This window comes from Leuciscus leuciscus (assembly GCF_965113295.1).
Source record: "Leuciscus leuciscus genome assembly, chromosome: 14".
Lineage (NCBI taxonomy): Eukaryota > Metazoa > Chordata > Actinopteri > Cypriniformes > Leuciscidae > Leuciscus > Leuciscus leuciscus.
The window spans coordinates 7,399,573-7,417,689 of NC_138738.1; the positions used below are offsets into that span (position 1 = coordinate 7,399,573).

The 18,117-nt window shown below is 35.8% G+C and overlaps 1 protein-coding gene across 4 annotated transcripts in view; it reads left to right on the forward strand.

Moving 5' to 3' along the window:
- magi3b (membrane associated guanylate kinase, WW and PDZ domain containing 3b) overlaps positions 1-18,117 on the forward strand; it is a 133,083-nt gene that overhangs the window by 64,578 nt on the left and 50,388 nt on the right. For all 4 annotated transcript variants that reach the window (XM_082189595.1, XM_082189594.1, XM_082189597.1 and 1 more), the window contains one exon: positions 11,598-11,714. In XM_082189595.1, the coding sequence (XP_082045721.1) occupies positions 11,598-11,714 (117 nt within the window). The remainder of the gene's footprint in view (positions 1-11,597; positions 11,715-18,117) is intronic.

Below are 18,117 nucleotides of genomic sequence, written 5' to 3' on the forward strand. Positions count from 1 at the left end.
TGCCTCATTACTCTCATCACTATGAGTTTCTTGTAAAAAAGTTACATGCGATTCTTTGAGCTTAAGAAACTCAGTTAATAAACCTCGTTTTTCTCTACTCCTCGCTCCATTAACATTTAAAGAACTAACTCTTAAGATTTGCATGTTAAAGGAGGGGAAGAGAAACAAGAAAGAAAAAAGACAGAGAAGGAACTAGATAAGAGCAGCACCCATAACCATGTGAACCTATTTATTCTTTCTCTTTCCTGTTAAACTTTTACGAACTACTGTAGCCAGTTTCTTCAGACGAAATCTTTTTTGTTTTGATATGACATCACTACCTACACTCTTCTGAACACTCATAACTGACCTCAAGAATTTGGCAGCATCAGGAAAAAACTTCAGGACATCAACTTTCTGTCCTTTTGTTTGATCCAGAAAATCATTAACTTCTTCCACAGTTTACAAATCCTCAGATGATTGACTCAACTCAAACTCAGAAACTTCTGAACAACTGTCACTATCACATCTTGATTCATCTACACACACATCATCATCGTCATTCTCAACAAATTGTAAACCACTTCCACAAGCCTTTTCAATTTCCATATCCTTGCCACATATATTACTCTGATCAACAACTCCTGAAACATCAAGCACTTTAGGAGAAGAAGAGTCACTCACCTCTGATCTTGACATTGGCTCCTTATCTGACTCAACCTGCCCTTCTGAAAGCAGTATGTTCTCAAGGGAATGAGTAGGCCTACGTCCAGTGTTAGTTGGGCTTTTATCCTGAGTCTCCTCGGTTTGTTTTTCGTTTTGTACTTTTTGTTTTTTATTTTTCAATTGCGCCGACGTCTCTTTTAAAAGCGTGGGTCTTTTTTCAGTTTTGTCAGTTTTACCGCGATCCGACTGATTTCTCATTTCAATGTTTTCAGTCTCTGCACTTTTCTCCTCATTTTGTTTTCTGTGAGGACAAAACAATTTCTTGTGACCTAAGTCCCCACATTCAAAACATCGCATACTTTCCGTTGTTGCGAAAATCATGTAAGAGCTTTCACCGTGTTGTATACGGAAAGACACTTCCAAAAACTTTGTCTGTGCTTGCAAAAACATGAAAACCTGTCTCCGAAAAGACGTTACGTGCTTCAATGCATCGTTCTTACAGCCGAGCGGAACAGCTCTAATTGCACTCGCAAATTTACCAAAGCGACTTAGTTATTTTATTATCGCTTCGTTATGACACGCGTCGCAGGGGAACGCAAAGGTGTCACCTGCACAAACGTGTCCAACATTTCAATTCCACTCTCTACAAGCACATTCACAAATTTCTCATCTTCTAAAAACACAACAACGGCCTTGTTCATCCTAGACGCCGAAACAATCTTATCATGGCCAACAATCTTTCCCATAGCCAAAAGTACATCCTCCACCGTACAAATTTGATCGGGAAAACATTTGCAACCATTTCCAATGGAGAAAACCGGCGTACCCTCATTAGAAGGCGAGGCCACGAATGGATGCAACCAAAATAAAAAACAAATTCCTACTACTTCACAATTCATTTTAAACTACGGTGAGAAAAAAACCCCCATAAAGTATGGAAAAAAGAGAAGAATGTAAAGATCAATCAAACACCTCACACTCCTCACCACGCCAAACACGCACATGCACACGAGAGAGAGAGAGAGAGAGAGAGAGAGAGAGAGAGGGAGAGAGAGAGAGAGGGAGAGAGAGAGAGAGAGAGAGAGAGAGAGATACACAATTGCAGCAACATCCTTACAAATTATCACTCTGTATGGAGGCGCAACGGTAGGTTGCAGGAAGTAAAAGTCCCATTCATTTTCTCCATAGAGAAATAGATTTTTAAGGATACTGTATAAACCTTTCAAGATGAACCTAATGTGAGGTCCAAGGTTGTTAAATGATGATATATGTTTGTAGAGAAAGCACAAGTCAGTGTGATTTCAGCTTCTTATTTTACGGCACCATACTGAATTCCCAGTGAAGTACTAGACTCTCCTGAATAGAGGCGTCATATTCAGATACATTACTGTGAGCACTGAAATGGGAATTGCGGCAAAAGAGTTCTGCAGTGTCCGTCTAGTCCCATAAAGCATTCCAAATTACGTAATTGTGACTGCCTACACTGAAATGATATGTGTATACACATGCGTATTAAATTGTCATAATCACTCAGGAGTTTTTTATTATACTACTGTTTCCGATCAAAATAGATCTATCTACTGTATCTATCTATCTATCTATCTATCTATCTATCTATCTATCTATCTATCTATCTATCTATCTATCTATCTATCTATCTATCTATCTATCTATCGTTCGTTTGTTCGTTCATTCAATCTCTTTCGTCTGTCAGCCTGTGTCTGTCTTCGCCATTCAAATTTTTTTCCATAAATCAATACTATTGGTCAACCTTTACATCTGTGTTTGCAAATATTTAACCAATGAAAATTATGTAAAGCTTGTGACTAAACCTCGTAACTCCATTGGATCCTCAAACTGTCGGTCAAACCTCATATCTCCATATATATATATATATGTAAAGGCTAATGTTTTATGTCTTAAATGGCCTTGCATAGCACTTTGTCTTTAAAGGACAAGTTCGGTATTTTACACTTAAAGCCCTGTTTACAGGTCGTTTCTGATGAAATAGAACGGTTAAGATAAAATTTTGGACACATGCTGCTGTCCCGAGAATTTTAGGTTTCTTTCGCTTTCCCCCCCACCTCCAGAATGGTTGCATAGGTGCACTGGAACAATCCTTCCTAAAACGCATTAAACTTTCGTTTACAAAGACGTGAAACTCACCGAGTGGTCAGGGGTGTTTACTGATATGCTCACACAAAAATCGCTGCAAAAGATGTTTTCCAACAGGTTTTATCGTAGTTTTTCATCCAATACAAGTCAATGGAATTGGACAAAAACTATACGATAAAACCTGTGCGAAATTCTCCAAAAACTTAATTTGAGCTTGATTTTAGTAAAATGTTATATATAATGACCATAAATAAAGCCACAACATCAACTTTGACAACACAGTGTTTAATTATTTAAATAATACATTGTTTTCTTTTCCCCATTTCCTGAAAAATTGCGTTTTTGAAGATACGAGATTTCTGCCCGACAGCACCAATATTCACATTTTATACTCACAATCAAGTACTTATACTCTTATCCTCAAATCTTGAAATCCTCAAATCCTCAAAGTTGTTTCATAAAAGACATTAAATACAGAATTTTACCTTTGTCTTTTTTCCAATTTTCAAATATATATATATACTGTATATTGGAATCACAGCTGCATGCATGGTTTGGAAGAATACATCTAAAAGGGATGTTCAAAAACACCTAGACAGAACTTTACAGGCTTTCAAAGATAAATTGTCCACTTGGCTTATTATTGACTAGTCAGTTGCTGGATGACTAGCTAACCATCCCTTGCAGATAAATAGCCAGACGTTTGTTCAGTCAATCAGATGGTCTGACTGATAGATTCCTTTCCCATAGTCCTTTCATATTTATGTTAGAAATCCTTTTGTGGAGGCTTTTGAAAGTCTTGGTTATACAATAAATCCATCCTCATGTAGACAGCAACTGCTGCCGCTATTGCAACAACTCGATCTCTCTCTTTGTCAGCAACAGGCTTGCCACATGGCTCCCGATTTAGCTTCAGTGGATCAAACGCTTGACAGTCTTTTCCTTTGTAACTTCCCTCCTTCCTCTCTGCATTCTGACACAGAGAGCTCTCCTTATCCTCGTATATTAAAGTAACAAGCCACAAGAGGTTTCCCATCCTGCCTAAAAAAAAAAATGCTGTAATATATGGCTTCGGATTAATTTTTGAAGTCTCCAAGTCTCAATAATATTTAGGTCCTTCATTCAATGCGAGACTATGCAAAAATCTAGCTTTATCTAGGGAGCTTTACATATCATGACACTCACATTTTGTTCAGTGGTTGTTATAGTGCTGAGAAACAACTATATGCAAGATCAAACTTGGAAAGATCATTGAAAGATAGATAAGAGAGAACGACCTGAGTTTGTTCTCAAAGTGAGAAATTTTATGTGCAGTCAGCTTTGAATTATTTTCTGTTCTACCATTTTTCCTTATATGCCTCATTTTCTCATTATCTAACTCTATTTTTCTGATTAGCTTTGTTCTCTTCATCAGTAACAGCTTTTTGGTCATTGTGCCATTAGGCAGAAATCATAACTCCCTCGCCTCACTGTTGTGACAGACCGAGCTTTCACATTCCCATGAAAAACATACGAGTAATGGCTCTCCACACTGCTTTCAAGAATAACTGCATGCTGTGTTCATGGGCCTGTCTTAGCGATTGTCGAAATAGCTCAAATCTGTCGTCAGCGAGAAGCTTTATCAGGACTCTTCCGGGGACACGGTCTCGGAGAGGTCGGGAGAGAGTTCAAAAAATAGTGATTCAGCTGTCGTACCGTTCTCCTCAACCTCTTGTTTTCAATCTGTCCTGCAGCCAGCTGTTTTTTCGACTCTCTCGTTCCTGCAATGATTGTGAACCGCAGTTCTAGCTTCAGAAGTGCCGTCACCTTTGAGCGCTTCAGGAGACATTTCCAGGAATATTTTAGAGCTAAAAACGGATAATTTGAGTCACATAATCAGTGACGTCTAATAGATGCATGTGTAACAGGCCTCCTCAGCAGTGCTGTATAGAGAATCAATGGGGAATCGGAGCACAGCTGTGAAAACGAGCCCTTATTTAAGCTGTCGGTGGCAAACAAGCCAAATCAGGCGGAAGTGCCATCTGCTCCTGAACTGTACAGTATATAGAAGTTTAACCAATTAGATAAATGTGCTGTCTGAGGGGGGAAAAGGCTGTAGGATGGCCTTTATAAAAGTTTTCCATGGTAACCAAGGTTCCTGCCACATTTATTGTTACTATAGCAAAATTATGAATAATTATAACACACACACACACACACACACAAATATTTATTTATTTATTTATTTATTATAGGTCTTTATTGGACATTTTTGGCTGTTGAAGCATGTCTTTTTGTTAATGTTTTTTTTTATTTTTTTTTATTCATATGCACAAGTATATGAACACAAGCTCCTATAGTAGGGATATGCTTCACCATATTGGTTATCAGCTATTACAGATTTCTTTTTAAATGCATTGCATTAGCTGATATTGGACGTTAGTTGCACATGATGCTCATTTCTTATTTTACACCTAAAGCAATTTTTACACCTTAACACTGTTAAATGTAGTGTCTTTATCAAATGTCAATATATATATATATATATATATATATACACTTTACATTATACAAATAATGTCTAAATTAAATTATTTATTTTATGTTTTTTTATTATTTATTTAGACTAAATAGAATATAATTTTAATTGGGAATAATATTAAAATAATGATCATATTGAATTTGAATCTTTTTTAATCTTCTAGCTGCTCTTTCATGCATTGTGTTTCAGAATGCAGTTTATAATAGAATTCAAGTTTGTGCTGTATTCTTGTCATTCCTGCAATATGTTCTATATTGAATAGTAGGATATGCTAAATGGTGTTTGAAAAGAATATTGATATAATGATATAAGCTAAAGTGTGTTTACAGTATTTTTCCTGTTAACAGCAACTGTATTTTTATGGAAATGCAAATCATGGCACAAGGCTGATCTGTAGTAAATGGAAATTTCTTCTCTCATGTTAAAACAAAGAACACAAATTATAATGCTCCTGTTCCTTCTGTTTGTTATGTGTTTTTGTTTTGTTTTGTTTTTGTTTTTTTGGGGTATGTCGTTGCCATGGTTTGTGAGCACTGAGACAGGAGGGAATTGAGGCAGATTATGAAGCTGCTCTGTCACTCCTGATACCTATAAAAGAAAATAGAGAAGGACAGAGATAAGCAAAAGGAGAAAACTAAAGGAAAAAATGTCAACGTTAAAAGGGTTATGAGAAAAAAAAAGGCACAGATGAGGAATGACCAAAGGGTATTGACAGATGAAAATGGGAAATAAAGAGAGTGGCATAGTGATAATGTTCTCTAAAACCTCTGGTCTTCCCCCTAACAAATTCTCTGTCTTCCCTTGACAGGATTATTATATTATTACCTCATTTTATTGGAGGAAGAAGAAAGTAGGCGAAGCAAAGGGAGAGAGAGAGAGCGATACAGAGCATCTGTTTTATAGCCTCAGATGGCTCTGCCTCAGAACTGAGAATCCAAGAATTTAAGCTGAAAATGATGAAGAGAGTCCAGACCTTTGTTCTATTGAGGCCAGGAAGAGATAGAGTACCAAAGAGACAGTAAAAGTCTTCTTCTGGAGGTCCTTTTTGACCCCAGGATGTTAGCTGAGTGCTACACAAGCCCCGTTCACACTGCCAGCGACACGCAGCGACAAAGCGACATGATCCCATTCATTTCAATGGAGCACTGGCGACTTCCAGCGACACGAGCGACAGTGACCGTTGGCGACAGAATGTGGCCGTGTCAAGCGACACGAGACGCGCGACAAAAGTTCAGAAATTTCAACTTTATGCAAATGAGAAGCGATTTTCGCGAGCGACAACCAATAGGAAAGAAGACTTTCAGAGGAGCTCAGCTCACGTCACCGTCTCGAGTGCAGGCAAGACAGAAGAGTTCGAGGGCGATTTCACTGTTTTATATGATTTGACTGTAACCACATACATGGATATAATAAAATGATGCATGGAAAAGAAACTGTCGACAGTCTCAGTGAGTTTAATTCACACATTTAGTTCGAGTGTTGTAATTATGATGCAAGTTTAGCACTGCTGCAGATCATTTTACAGTTTCCCCTGCATCATGTTGACTATTAGGGACAAGAAAATTGATTATTTGTCAAATTCGAATGACGTTTTAGTAATTTATGACAGTATGAGTTAATCTGTTGATTGATCGATCGTTAATCCAGTAGGCTAAATGATTTAATCCACTGAACACTGCTGTGGTAATAAAAAAACACTCTCCCAACAGCATACTGTTTCTTTTGAGCCTAAATCCTAGTCAAATTAAAATGATATAGTTGTATATATCACTTGTGATGGTATTTTGTATAGATATGGCCAGACGTGCAGTCTACCAGTCACATTAGAGCGACAGCACTATGAACGCCCACAAGCGACTTCACAGTACAGAGACTAGCGACATACAGCGACAAAATCGCTAGCAGTGTGAACGGGGCTTTAGCCACAAGTTAGAGACAATTAGAACATATTAGATGTTTAATACGGATTTAATACAGATTTCACTGTGAATTTGCATGCGTATTATCTCAAAAAATGTATCTTAGTCTGATTTAAGGCATTTTTTAAAATAATGCTTTTATAATTATTTTTAAGTGAATGTTAACAGGCACGACAAAATTTGGATATGTAATATGGGATTTGTGCATATCTTGTAGTTAAAATGGAGCCCTCTTAGTCTTGACATAGACATAGAAATAAACCTCAGAGTTGACACTATATTTTACTCAATGCAAATGAAAACCTTTTCATTCAGGTCAAATTAAATATGCTGTCTTCTCTAATGTCCTTAGAAGACAGCGGCAATAGACATGATGTGGCTCAGATGGGCTTTTATTAAATTAACATACAATTAAAAGTAAACAAAGTGGTATTATCATCATTTGGGAAGTGAGATAAAGGTCACTAAGATCCATGGTGACGGTGGACCTTTAGCAGCGTCAGTGATTTGTCATATTCACTTTGTGTGACCCTTCAGTAGCGTTTCTTGCTGTTCTCCTTGACCACATGTGCTGTGTAAAGTCACTCACTCGTTCACTCATTCACTATTCCCTGTATAGTCAGTGCCACATGGTGCACCATATCGGGAAGCAATGAATGCAAATGAATGAACGATTTTGGATACTGATATAAATATTGTATGCTGAGAGTACTCTGGAGCGGTCTCAATGCTTTCTTACATCTACCTTACTTTGTAATCCGGAATCAATATAAGAAATAAAATAAATCAATACTTTTATTCATCAAGGATGAGTTAAACTGATCAAAAGTTACAGTAAAGACATAATGTTAGAAAATATTCTATTTTAAATAAATGCTGTTCTTTTGAACTTTCTATTCATCAAAGAATTTTGAACAACTGTTTTCAACATTGATTATAATAATGAATGTTTCTTGAGCATCAAATCTGCATATTAGAATTATTTCTGAAGGATCATGTGACACTGAAGACTGGAGTAATGATGCAGAAAATTCAGCTTTGATCACAGGAATAAATTACAGTTTAAAATATATTAAAATAGAAAACAGTCATTTTAAATTGTTATAATATTTCACAATATTACTGTTTTTTTTTTTATTGTTTTTTATCAAATAAATGCAGCCTTGGTGAGCAAAAGCTACTTCTTTTAAAAACATTAAAAAATCTTACTGACCCCAAACTTCTGAACGGTATAGTGTATTGTATGTATACTGTATATAGCATGCACTGGTGAAGCATTACTATGGCCATGCTTAAAAACTGCATTCATCTCCAAGTCACATTAAGTTATCAAGCCATTAAAATGCTGCTGATATCTGCTACTCATGTCAACACTATGATAATTCCTGTTTTATCCCTGTCAAAATAAATTAGAATGATGTGATATTTCAGCTTTTCGTGGTTGGTAAATCCTGCTTAATTCAGGACTTCTGACGGGGACACCTGCCTTTCCACCCAAAGGTTATGACACATAACGGGTCATGCTGTGTTTATGAGGAGATTATGGTGCTTTATGAGACCTGGCAGCATCGCACAGGGGTGAAGACGAGAGATTATGGGTGAGGGGTTTACTGGTTTATGGCATCTGTCTGCACACGTTCACACTTTCCTTCTTAAAGGGGTCATGTCATAAATTTTTGATCATTATAGTTTTTTCGCTCGTGGTCCCTTTTTTCCCCCCTGTTGTTCCTTTAATGGATTCATATTACAAGGAATAAAATTTCCCTTGATCTTTTAAAATGAAAGAGCTTGATGAACTATGAAAACATATTGTAGCTTTCAAAACTCAAAACTTTTCCCCAGCCCAAAAACTCTGATCTTAACAGTTTGTGCAGAACTTTTCAGTGTGGATTGTTTTGTGATCTTTTTGCAATGCAATGCAAGCTGTTGTTGTTTTTACAATTAAAAACTATATTTCACACAACAGCAAAGCTGCAAACTGGTGTGAGCACTGAAATGCACTGTTTATAATTTCCTATGCAAAGCGGGGCTTTCTTAAAAGCTACAGTGGAAAAATTATTTTGTTCAGAGAGATGTAAAATACCAATGAAAAACTAAAACATGACTGTATGAAAATGCCCTCTTTAAATATGAAATCAGCAACACCACTTGGCTTGACCATTTGCTGTCAGATTAAATTTTTTGTACATCTTCTGCTAGTGATGAAAAGACTGCAAAAAATCTTACTTCTCACTAGATGCACCAATGTATCGGCCAATAATCTGTATCAGCCGATAAAAGCAATTATTTTCACTATCGGACATCAGCCAGTTGTTTAAAAACAGCCGATTATCTGGGCCGATTATATCTGGTCAATCAAAAGGGTCGGAAAAACGTATTTATGAGTCTGTAACTCATACTATGTGTGAAGAAAATCTTTCCTTGTGTTGAATTTAGGGCAAGTTAATGCAACAATAACACATTAACAATTAAAAAAAGCAACATTACCCTATGAATCACCCATAGTTCAAGCCAGGGTTGCCAGATCTGCGTTTTTTCCCCTATACCAAACATCAATTGTTGCACGTCTCCCATCCAATAATCGCAAAGAGCTTTGTGCTTTGTTACTTGTGATAAGAAACATAAACATTTGTCCATCTTTTTACAAAATTCAAACAATAAATAGCATTTTGATGCTCTCAAATGTGACGTGACAGATCGCTGTAGAGCCTCAGTTCAAGTCTTTTATTCCACTTTAATACAAGTTATAGCTCGAAAAAACAAGCATGAACATAAAGAGGAAAGATACAGTACAACTTAACGAAATGAATCAAGTCTCATATCACAGAAAGACATCACAAAAAAACCAGCTTGTGAACAATGTGTTACTTTATGTTGCATTTACCTCAGGAAAGTTATCCAATGTTCACAAATCATTAGTTAGCTATAAATAAACACTGGAGAGGAGCTTAGTTAGAGCTTCATTTGTTAATGATATATGTGCGTTTGAATAAATTTGCCATGAAGACAAGTGTTTATGAAAACTATGTGCAACGGAGTTACATACAAAGATTTCAGTTCTTCTTTGAGTGTATTTTACCTGAAAATTAACAGAAGTTGAATATAATAGCTCTGTTGTAAATTTTAACCTCTAATATTGTGCCAAATGTGCCAAATGAGAGGGTTCCCTGTATAGTTTGCTGCATTATTTGGGAGAGATTTTTTTCCCCTTAAGGAAATTAAACTATCGGTATCAGCAGATATTATTCTGAATAATCGGCTATAACGTATCGGCTGAGAAATTTAGTATCAGTGCATCTCTACATCTCACCCAACTTCATTGTTACAAATCAGATTATTTAGACCGGTTTTGTGAATGAGTTCAGTCTGTTCACTTAAAAAGATCCGACTCAAGAGAATTATCCGTTCACTAATCTGATTTTGGTTTTACAAAAGATGAAAGAAAATGTGATTTCTCATGTGACCTCTTTAATGAAGTTGTGATGTTGTACTCTCTCTCTCTCTGTCTCTCTCTGTTTCCCCCCTCAGTCTTTTATCAGCAAACAACCTCCTTCTTCCCCTGCAGAGCAACTTTCCCCAACTCTCTGTGAACTCTTCCAGAGTTGCGTCTTTGGAGTTTGGCAGAAAGATGGAAAGCGAGGCTTTTAAAAGTTCTGTGTGTAGGGTTTTCATTAGGTTTCACTTTTCACAGTTGCTGCTTTTGACACTGTGTCAGCTTGTTTGTGAAGTCTTTTCTGAGTTAGCAAAGCTTATAAGAGACTTACGCCGTGTGTTTTTGTGCAGCTGGCTCTCACATTGAGTGTGCGTGTGTATGTGTGCAGAGTAAGATGTCACTCTACTCCTAGAAAACAAAAGAACAATTGGGCACTAATACAAAGTACTTTTTGTGCTAGTAAAAGTACTTGTAGGAAAGCAAAATCACATATGACATATTTCAGTTGTTTTCCTAGGCAGCAATGAGAGTAACGGCTTCCATTTTTATGCTACTCATAAATGCTATACTCATCTCATGATTTTTAGATTTTTCTCCTGTAGTTTTTGTTAATCTCTTAAGGTTTCACAAGATCTCAACAATGTCTGAAACTGCTCATGGTTTCAGTAAGAAATGATCAGAGCTCTTATTGTGTCAACATTTGTCTAATTTTTAGAGGCAATCATCTGATTTTTTTCTCTCTCAGTTTTATGCTTAAAAAAAACACAAGTGAGAATCCCATTAAGTCTCCTTATCCTTTGAAAGAGCATCCTCAGAGCAATAATGTATCTCTTTTGGGAGTTAGTCTACATTATAATTCCAAGCTTACCTACTTCTGTTTCCATAACCTTTGAAAGGATTTATAAATTTCCTTTTGCCTTTCTCTCTTCTCTCTCTCTCTCTCTCTCTCTCTCTCTCTCTGCAGGTAAAGTGCTGAACACTGATTTAAGGCATTATCTTAGCCTGCAGTTCCAAAAAGGATCAATCGACCACAAACTGCAGCAAGTGATCCGAGACAACCTGTACCTGCGCACCATTCCATGTAAGAAACACACATACACACCCAATCTATTCATTTTTATTCATTTATTTATTATGTACTTATTGGCAACATTGTTTTATACAGTCAAACCAAAAATTATTCAGACACCAGATGTAATTTTTGATATTGATTTGATTTTTTTTTTTTACTAGTGGGTGCAGGACACTATAGTTCATTTATGTAAGTAAGGATAGCAAAATAAAGTAAACTGTGACATATTATACCCAAAAATTCTTCATACAGTGGACTACCAATAAAATTCCTAAAAAAATGGGACATGATTCAGACACTTCGACCTGACCATGTTTTGCTTTAATGTTCTTTCTTTAATTGCTAATGCGACCTTTTTACACCACAGACTGAACAAAATTAAGCATTGCTTGGTAATTGGTTGACCTAAATTTGTATTATCTAATTGTGTACTTAAATTTAACAGCTGACAGCTATTCAGCCTAATTCATTTGTGAGAGTCTAACAGAAGAATGGCCAAAACCAGTGAAATATCAACTGATTTGATAACTCTGAGTTCTTGTCATATGTTATTACCATTTTCTAAACTATAGCGGATAAACTGTGATAATTTTAGAAATGTTGAAGGTGTCAGAATAAATTTTGTTTTGACTGTATAATATAATATAATATAATATAATATAATATAATATAATATAATATAATATAATATAATATAATATAATATAATATAATATAATATAATATAATATAATATAGGGATGCTTCGCCCACAAATGCAAATTCTGCTTGTACAGAATTCAAATTTTTGGATCATTGAAGCATATCATGAAATTTAAGAAGAACATATGTTCTCTACATCTTTCTCTGGCAGTCTGGTTACCTCATCTTACCTCTCAGTGTCCATTTCTCATACTGGTGTGTTTATTAGTGTTGTGAAGACAGAGGCTCTCCTCTCCTGTTGGTCTGGCCCTCTGCATCTCAACACCAGCTCTCCTCTGATGCGCCCCATGAGATGTTTACTGTTTCTCTGGAGAGTTGTGGAGTGGGTTTCTGAGAGCATGTTTCTTCTCCAAGCAGTAGCACACTGCTCATTATTTTCTCATTCAGCTAGTTTGTTATTCCCTATTTAGTCTAATTTTATAAGTGACAGTGACAAATGTGTCATAAAACACACTGAGGGGGCGAATTCACAGCGACACTTTAGCAAGTGATATTTCAGTGATATTGCGTTTTCTATCTAGGCTACTTATTTAAATATATTTAAGTTTACTTAAATTTGAAAATATTGTTCGATTTTAAGAATTTTTTATTAAATTTTTTTTTCAATAAAAAGGCCGTTCTTTATTGTCATTCAACGTCGTTTTGAGACTCTTAATTATTATTATTTATTTATTTTTTAAGGTATCGGTTCAGGCACAGTTTAGGCACCGGTACCGTTTTAAAATTTATCGTTTTGGCACCATTATCGGAAAAACCCCAAACGATACCCAACCCTATTTTCAAACAAAAAAAATTACTGAAAAATTTTGATCATTCAGTTTGATATCTGATTATGGTAACGGTTTGTAATGATTCTCAGTTTAAAAACGATCCGTACCGTTCTCCACCCATGGTTTGGCACGCACTTGCACTGTGGTTCATCTCAAATCTGACGACTCATACGCATATGGTTTGTTTAAAAAATAACAATGCGTTAAACAGACAGACAGAGTTAGGCTAATGCATGTTTCTGTAGATGGATACACATTCCTCTAAACTTTGTTCAATGCGCTAATGCTCTTTAATTGTATGCTCTAATATGATGCCGTCATTTGCACCGTCATCACCCGGGTGTTGATAGCGCTGGTGAGACCTGAACTGCACATGTTCCAATCTGTTTAAACTAAACTAATTTAAGCCTTGCCAATTTAAACATTTAAAGAGTAATCGAAAGATAACTTGCTGTGAGAAGATTTGTGTCTTCACTCATCCGAAGCACACTTCTCAGACAGCGTGAAATATTGAGTTCTCTTTCAAGTCTTGCGCTTGAACGGACGATTTCGTCTTGGCGAGAATCCTAGCAAACATACTAGGTTATGTCTTAAGTGAACGTAAACAGTCGAGAAAGACAACGCATGTGTATCAGCATCAATGTACTGAATCCGTGCATTATGTCTTAAAGTGACAGCAGCCTAATATTCTTACTGTCTGTGTTTTTAATGTTAATCAAACAACAAAAGACAATGAGATCATCCACTGCTCTTGACTGAATAGTTTTTGTAACTTTAATAATGATTAATCTTTAATTTATACAGTGAAGATTATATGTAATGTTGTTTTACATTTGATTACTTTATTCAATTTCTGTACCTGAAAACTACTGTTAGATACCTGAAAAACATGAAAGGCACTGTTTATTTTGTTTGTATCTTTGCTCTATTGTATTTATTTGTGCTGTTGCTTGTAGTTTGATTATTTGTTCTTATTTTCTATTTTTATTTCGACAGTAGTCCTTTTTCCCTTAGCACAAACTGAACCGTACCAAAACCATGACCTTAAAACCGTGATAAAACCGAACCGTGAATAATTTGAACCATTACCCCCCTAGTAGACACTATGGGCCCTATTTTAGCGATTTGATACGTAATTATCAAACGCGAAACGCAAGTAACTTTGTGGGTGGATCTCGCTGTTGCTATTATACCGGCGGGATAAATGACTCTTGCGCCCGACGCAGATCTAAAATGGGTTGGTCTGAAGTAGCTACATTACTCATAGGTGTGGTTTGGGCGTAACGTGAAATAAACCAATCATCTCACATTCCCTTTAAAAGCAGGCACGCTTGTTCCATGGCGGGTTGCTATTATAATGACGAATTTGCCAGGCACACGCCAGGAGCGGTTCACAGCACGTTCTCGTCAGGGCCGTAAAAGACAGAGAAGTGACAATGACATTGTATGGGAATGGGAGAAACCCACCCAAATAAGCTTCGGTTAAACAGGCGTATGAAAATTTGGGTAAATGTGTAAGCTAGATTTATGCCTATTTTTTCACATCTTCATGGACACCACAATGATTTCCCTCGTGTGGTATTATTTTTCCTTGTAATTATGTATGGTTTGCAAAAATGGGAACTGCTGCCTGCGTCTGTGTAGATGAGATAAGCAAAGTGTATGCACGTTGTGCACACGCTACATTATGGCCAAGCATGCGCCATGAATAATGCGCCACTGACTTTAGACTAGGTTTTTCCTGGTGAGTGGCGGAATTGTTTTCTGAAACTGCAAAATAGCACCAGGGAACATTTGCGCCGGAACACGCCTCCTCTTTTTGCTGAACCGCCCCCGGGAGCGCAAGTTCATTCCCTAATTTACCGATGTGCGTCTGTGGAGAGAAAATAGGAATGATACATGCGTCGGAGTACAAAGTCAATTGCGCTGGGTGCAAGATAGGGCCCTATGAGTTAAAACAGTAAAAACATTGTGAAACTTTTGTGAAATATATACCAGTTATATTTTAATATATATAAATATACGTATATTTGTGATGGCAAAGCTGAATTTTTTAGCATTACTCCAGTCTGCAGTGTCACATGATCCTTCAGAAATCATTATAATATGCTTATTATTATCAATGTTGCTTAATATTTTGTGTGGAAACAAATTTTTTTCTTTCGAATTCAGCAAAAAAAAAAAAAAAAAAAGAAATCATTTGTAACATTATAAATGTCTTTACTGTTACTTTTGATCAATTTAATGCGTCTTTGCTGAATAGAATACTATTGATTTATATAAATTATACTTATTAATTTATTAAAGCAAAATTTCCTGACTTCAAACTTTTGAACAGTAGTGAATATAATATTTGAAGAGCTATATCATAAGATATAGATTATGCTTGTGTAGTAAATGTTCAGCTAAATTAATACTCCAATAATTTTTTTCATACCTCTACACTGTAAAAATAAAAGGTGCCTGGAGGAACCTTTTGGGGTTCTTCACTTTGCCACACCGGCGGAACCGTCTGTAGATCCTCTAGGCACCCTTTAAAAAGGGGCGGTTCTCTGAGGAACCACACAGGTTTCCTGAGGAACTCTTATATAAGGCACTGTGTGGAACCACTGTGGGTGCCTCCAGGAACCAAATTTCAATTTTATTTTATTTGTATTAAATTAATTTCATGTTGTTACTATGGTTACCACCATTAACTTCTATTATAATAAACAAACTGAACCAAATACAAAATAAGAATTGTTTATTACATATTTTAGATCCATTTTAATACATACACTTCCATGCACTTGAAAAAACAAAGCTAGTAATAGATTAATATCAATGAATACACACACAAAAAAAATTTGTATAATACATAAGTAACATGAATAATCAACCATGTGTATACAATAGGCTACACAAGAAAAGACATCTCATCAAAATGCATGGAAAACACATGTTCCATGTAATAAATCAATGTAAAAAATTACAATTTTGACTAATTAAAAATGTCCATCTTCACTTAATTTTAAAACGTGTTTCAGTCCGCTTGTTAAGTCTGACGTCACTGTTTCCAAGTCCAAAAGCTCTATCAGATGCCAAAAACAAACAACAAACAGTGCTAATATGCACTCATTGTGCTGTAATATTCCTGAAAATTAGGATCCTAACCTTTATCTCTATTCCGAAATCTCAGATGGTTAGTTATTCAGCTATTTTGAATCATAAAATGTTGAAGTCTGGGATGCTGTTAGACTGGAGACTGAAATGTACACTATGCCTTTTGAAAAGCTTAAATGTGTGACTTGAATCAACAGTTCCCATAAATGGTTGTTGAGTATTCTCACAAGAAACAAGATAGAGGAAGTAGAAGTAGAGGCTTCGACCCGGAAACAGTATTCCTTATGTCACAACAAGCAGAAAACATTTTCCATTTTAACAGAGTTAAGGTGCAGTAAAATGATCTGTTGTTCTGTGAATGTTCACTGGTGAATTCACTCATTTCAATAAGAATCCACACGATCAGCAATTTTGTCTTTTTGCCTGTGTAATTTCACGAAATTCACAAATATGATGCACCTTTACTCGCTGCAACATAAAATGAAATCAATTATAAAATCTTCACAAGGGACACGTGAGGTACTTAACGAGTTAGAAAAGTGAAAAGGTGCATCAGCTTCATTTTCTGTTTGCTTTTCCTCTTTTCTGGTGGATGGTCCAGGCACTTCAGTGATTTTCAGGTCTACAGGAGGATTTTTATTCTTGATCAAACTTGTATTTCAGCTTACCGAGATCCCTGCAAAGTACAAAATTTACTGTTAGTAAGGTTATTAAAGTTATTAAATAATTTCCCGAAAGCAGATCTCAGGCATAATGCAACCCGTCACCATTCAATATCACTGCATGAAACACAAGCATACATTTTTTTTGTAATTCATTCAAACTATTCTTATGTACACTTATCTAGTTCAATTCAATGCAACAATTTATGTAAAAATGGTTAAGCTCCAAAAATGTCCCAGAAAAGATCCTAAAAATAGTCAATGAGTTCACAACTCATGTGTTATGGGTTGTGTTGTAAGTCTTCTGAAGTCATATAATAGCTTTTTCCTTTTTTTTGTCGAAAAAGACTAAACTTTAAGTTATAATTCAGGGTTTAAATGTCTTATATTCAAATGCATATGATTAAGGTATAGCCTATAAAAAATGCATAGCATTATTAGCTCCAAACCTGTGATATTATTTTTCTGAGTAACATGAATGAGATTTGAGAGCATGAGGGAAGATTTTCAGAGAATAACTTATTAAAAAAGTACACAGTCAAACAATACAATTTCACACAGAGAAAGTTCATAGTAATAAAGTACTTGCATGTGGTGTATAGGTAACTTACTGTAATACAATGTTGCCTCTGAAATGTTCAGATTATTTTAGAAATGTACTGGTTGTTCTGGGGAAACAAAAGAACAAAGCTGATAATTCACAACATAATATTTATTGACCAGTAAATGGCTTTAAAATGGTATTTGAGAGAATGAGGGCACCTGTAGTAAGTAAAGTTAGGCTAAACAAAAACAGACCAAACTATATTAACCTGCTTTTGTTATTCATAACAAACGCCAATGACGACAGCAGGAATCAGCTAAATTAGTTAGGCTATCTCAGCAATTTGAAGACACAGTTTTACAGAATATGGTGAATTGAATGACTAAATCAATCTAAGACAATAAGTCAATAATTTCCATTTGTTCATTACATCAACGCATCTAAAACCTTCATACCAGATACTGTGCAATAAACGAGTGGTAAACACTGTAAAAACGTAGTAATGTATAATAAATTTAGTTTATATATATGTGTGTGTTTGAATATATAGTGAGTAACGTTAGACTCTGACTGTATTTATATTTATTTGGCGAGTTTACAAACCTTGTAACGGACAGCCGAACAAACGGCGG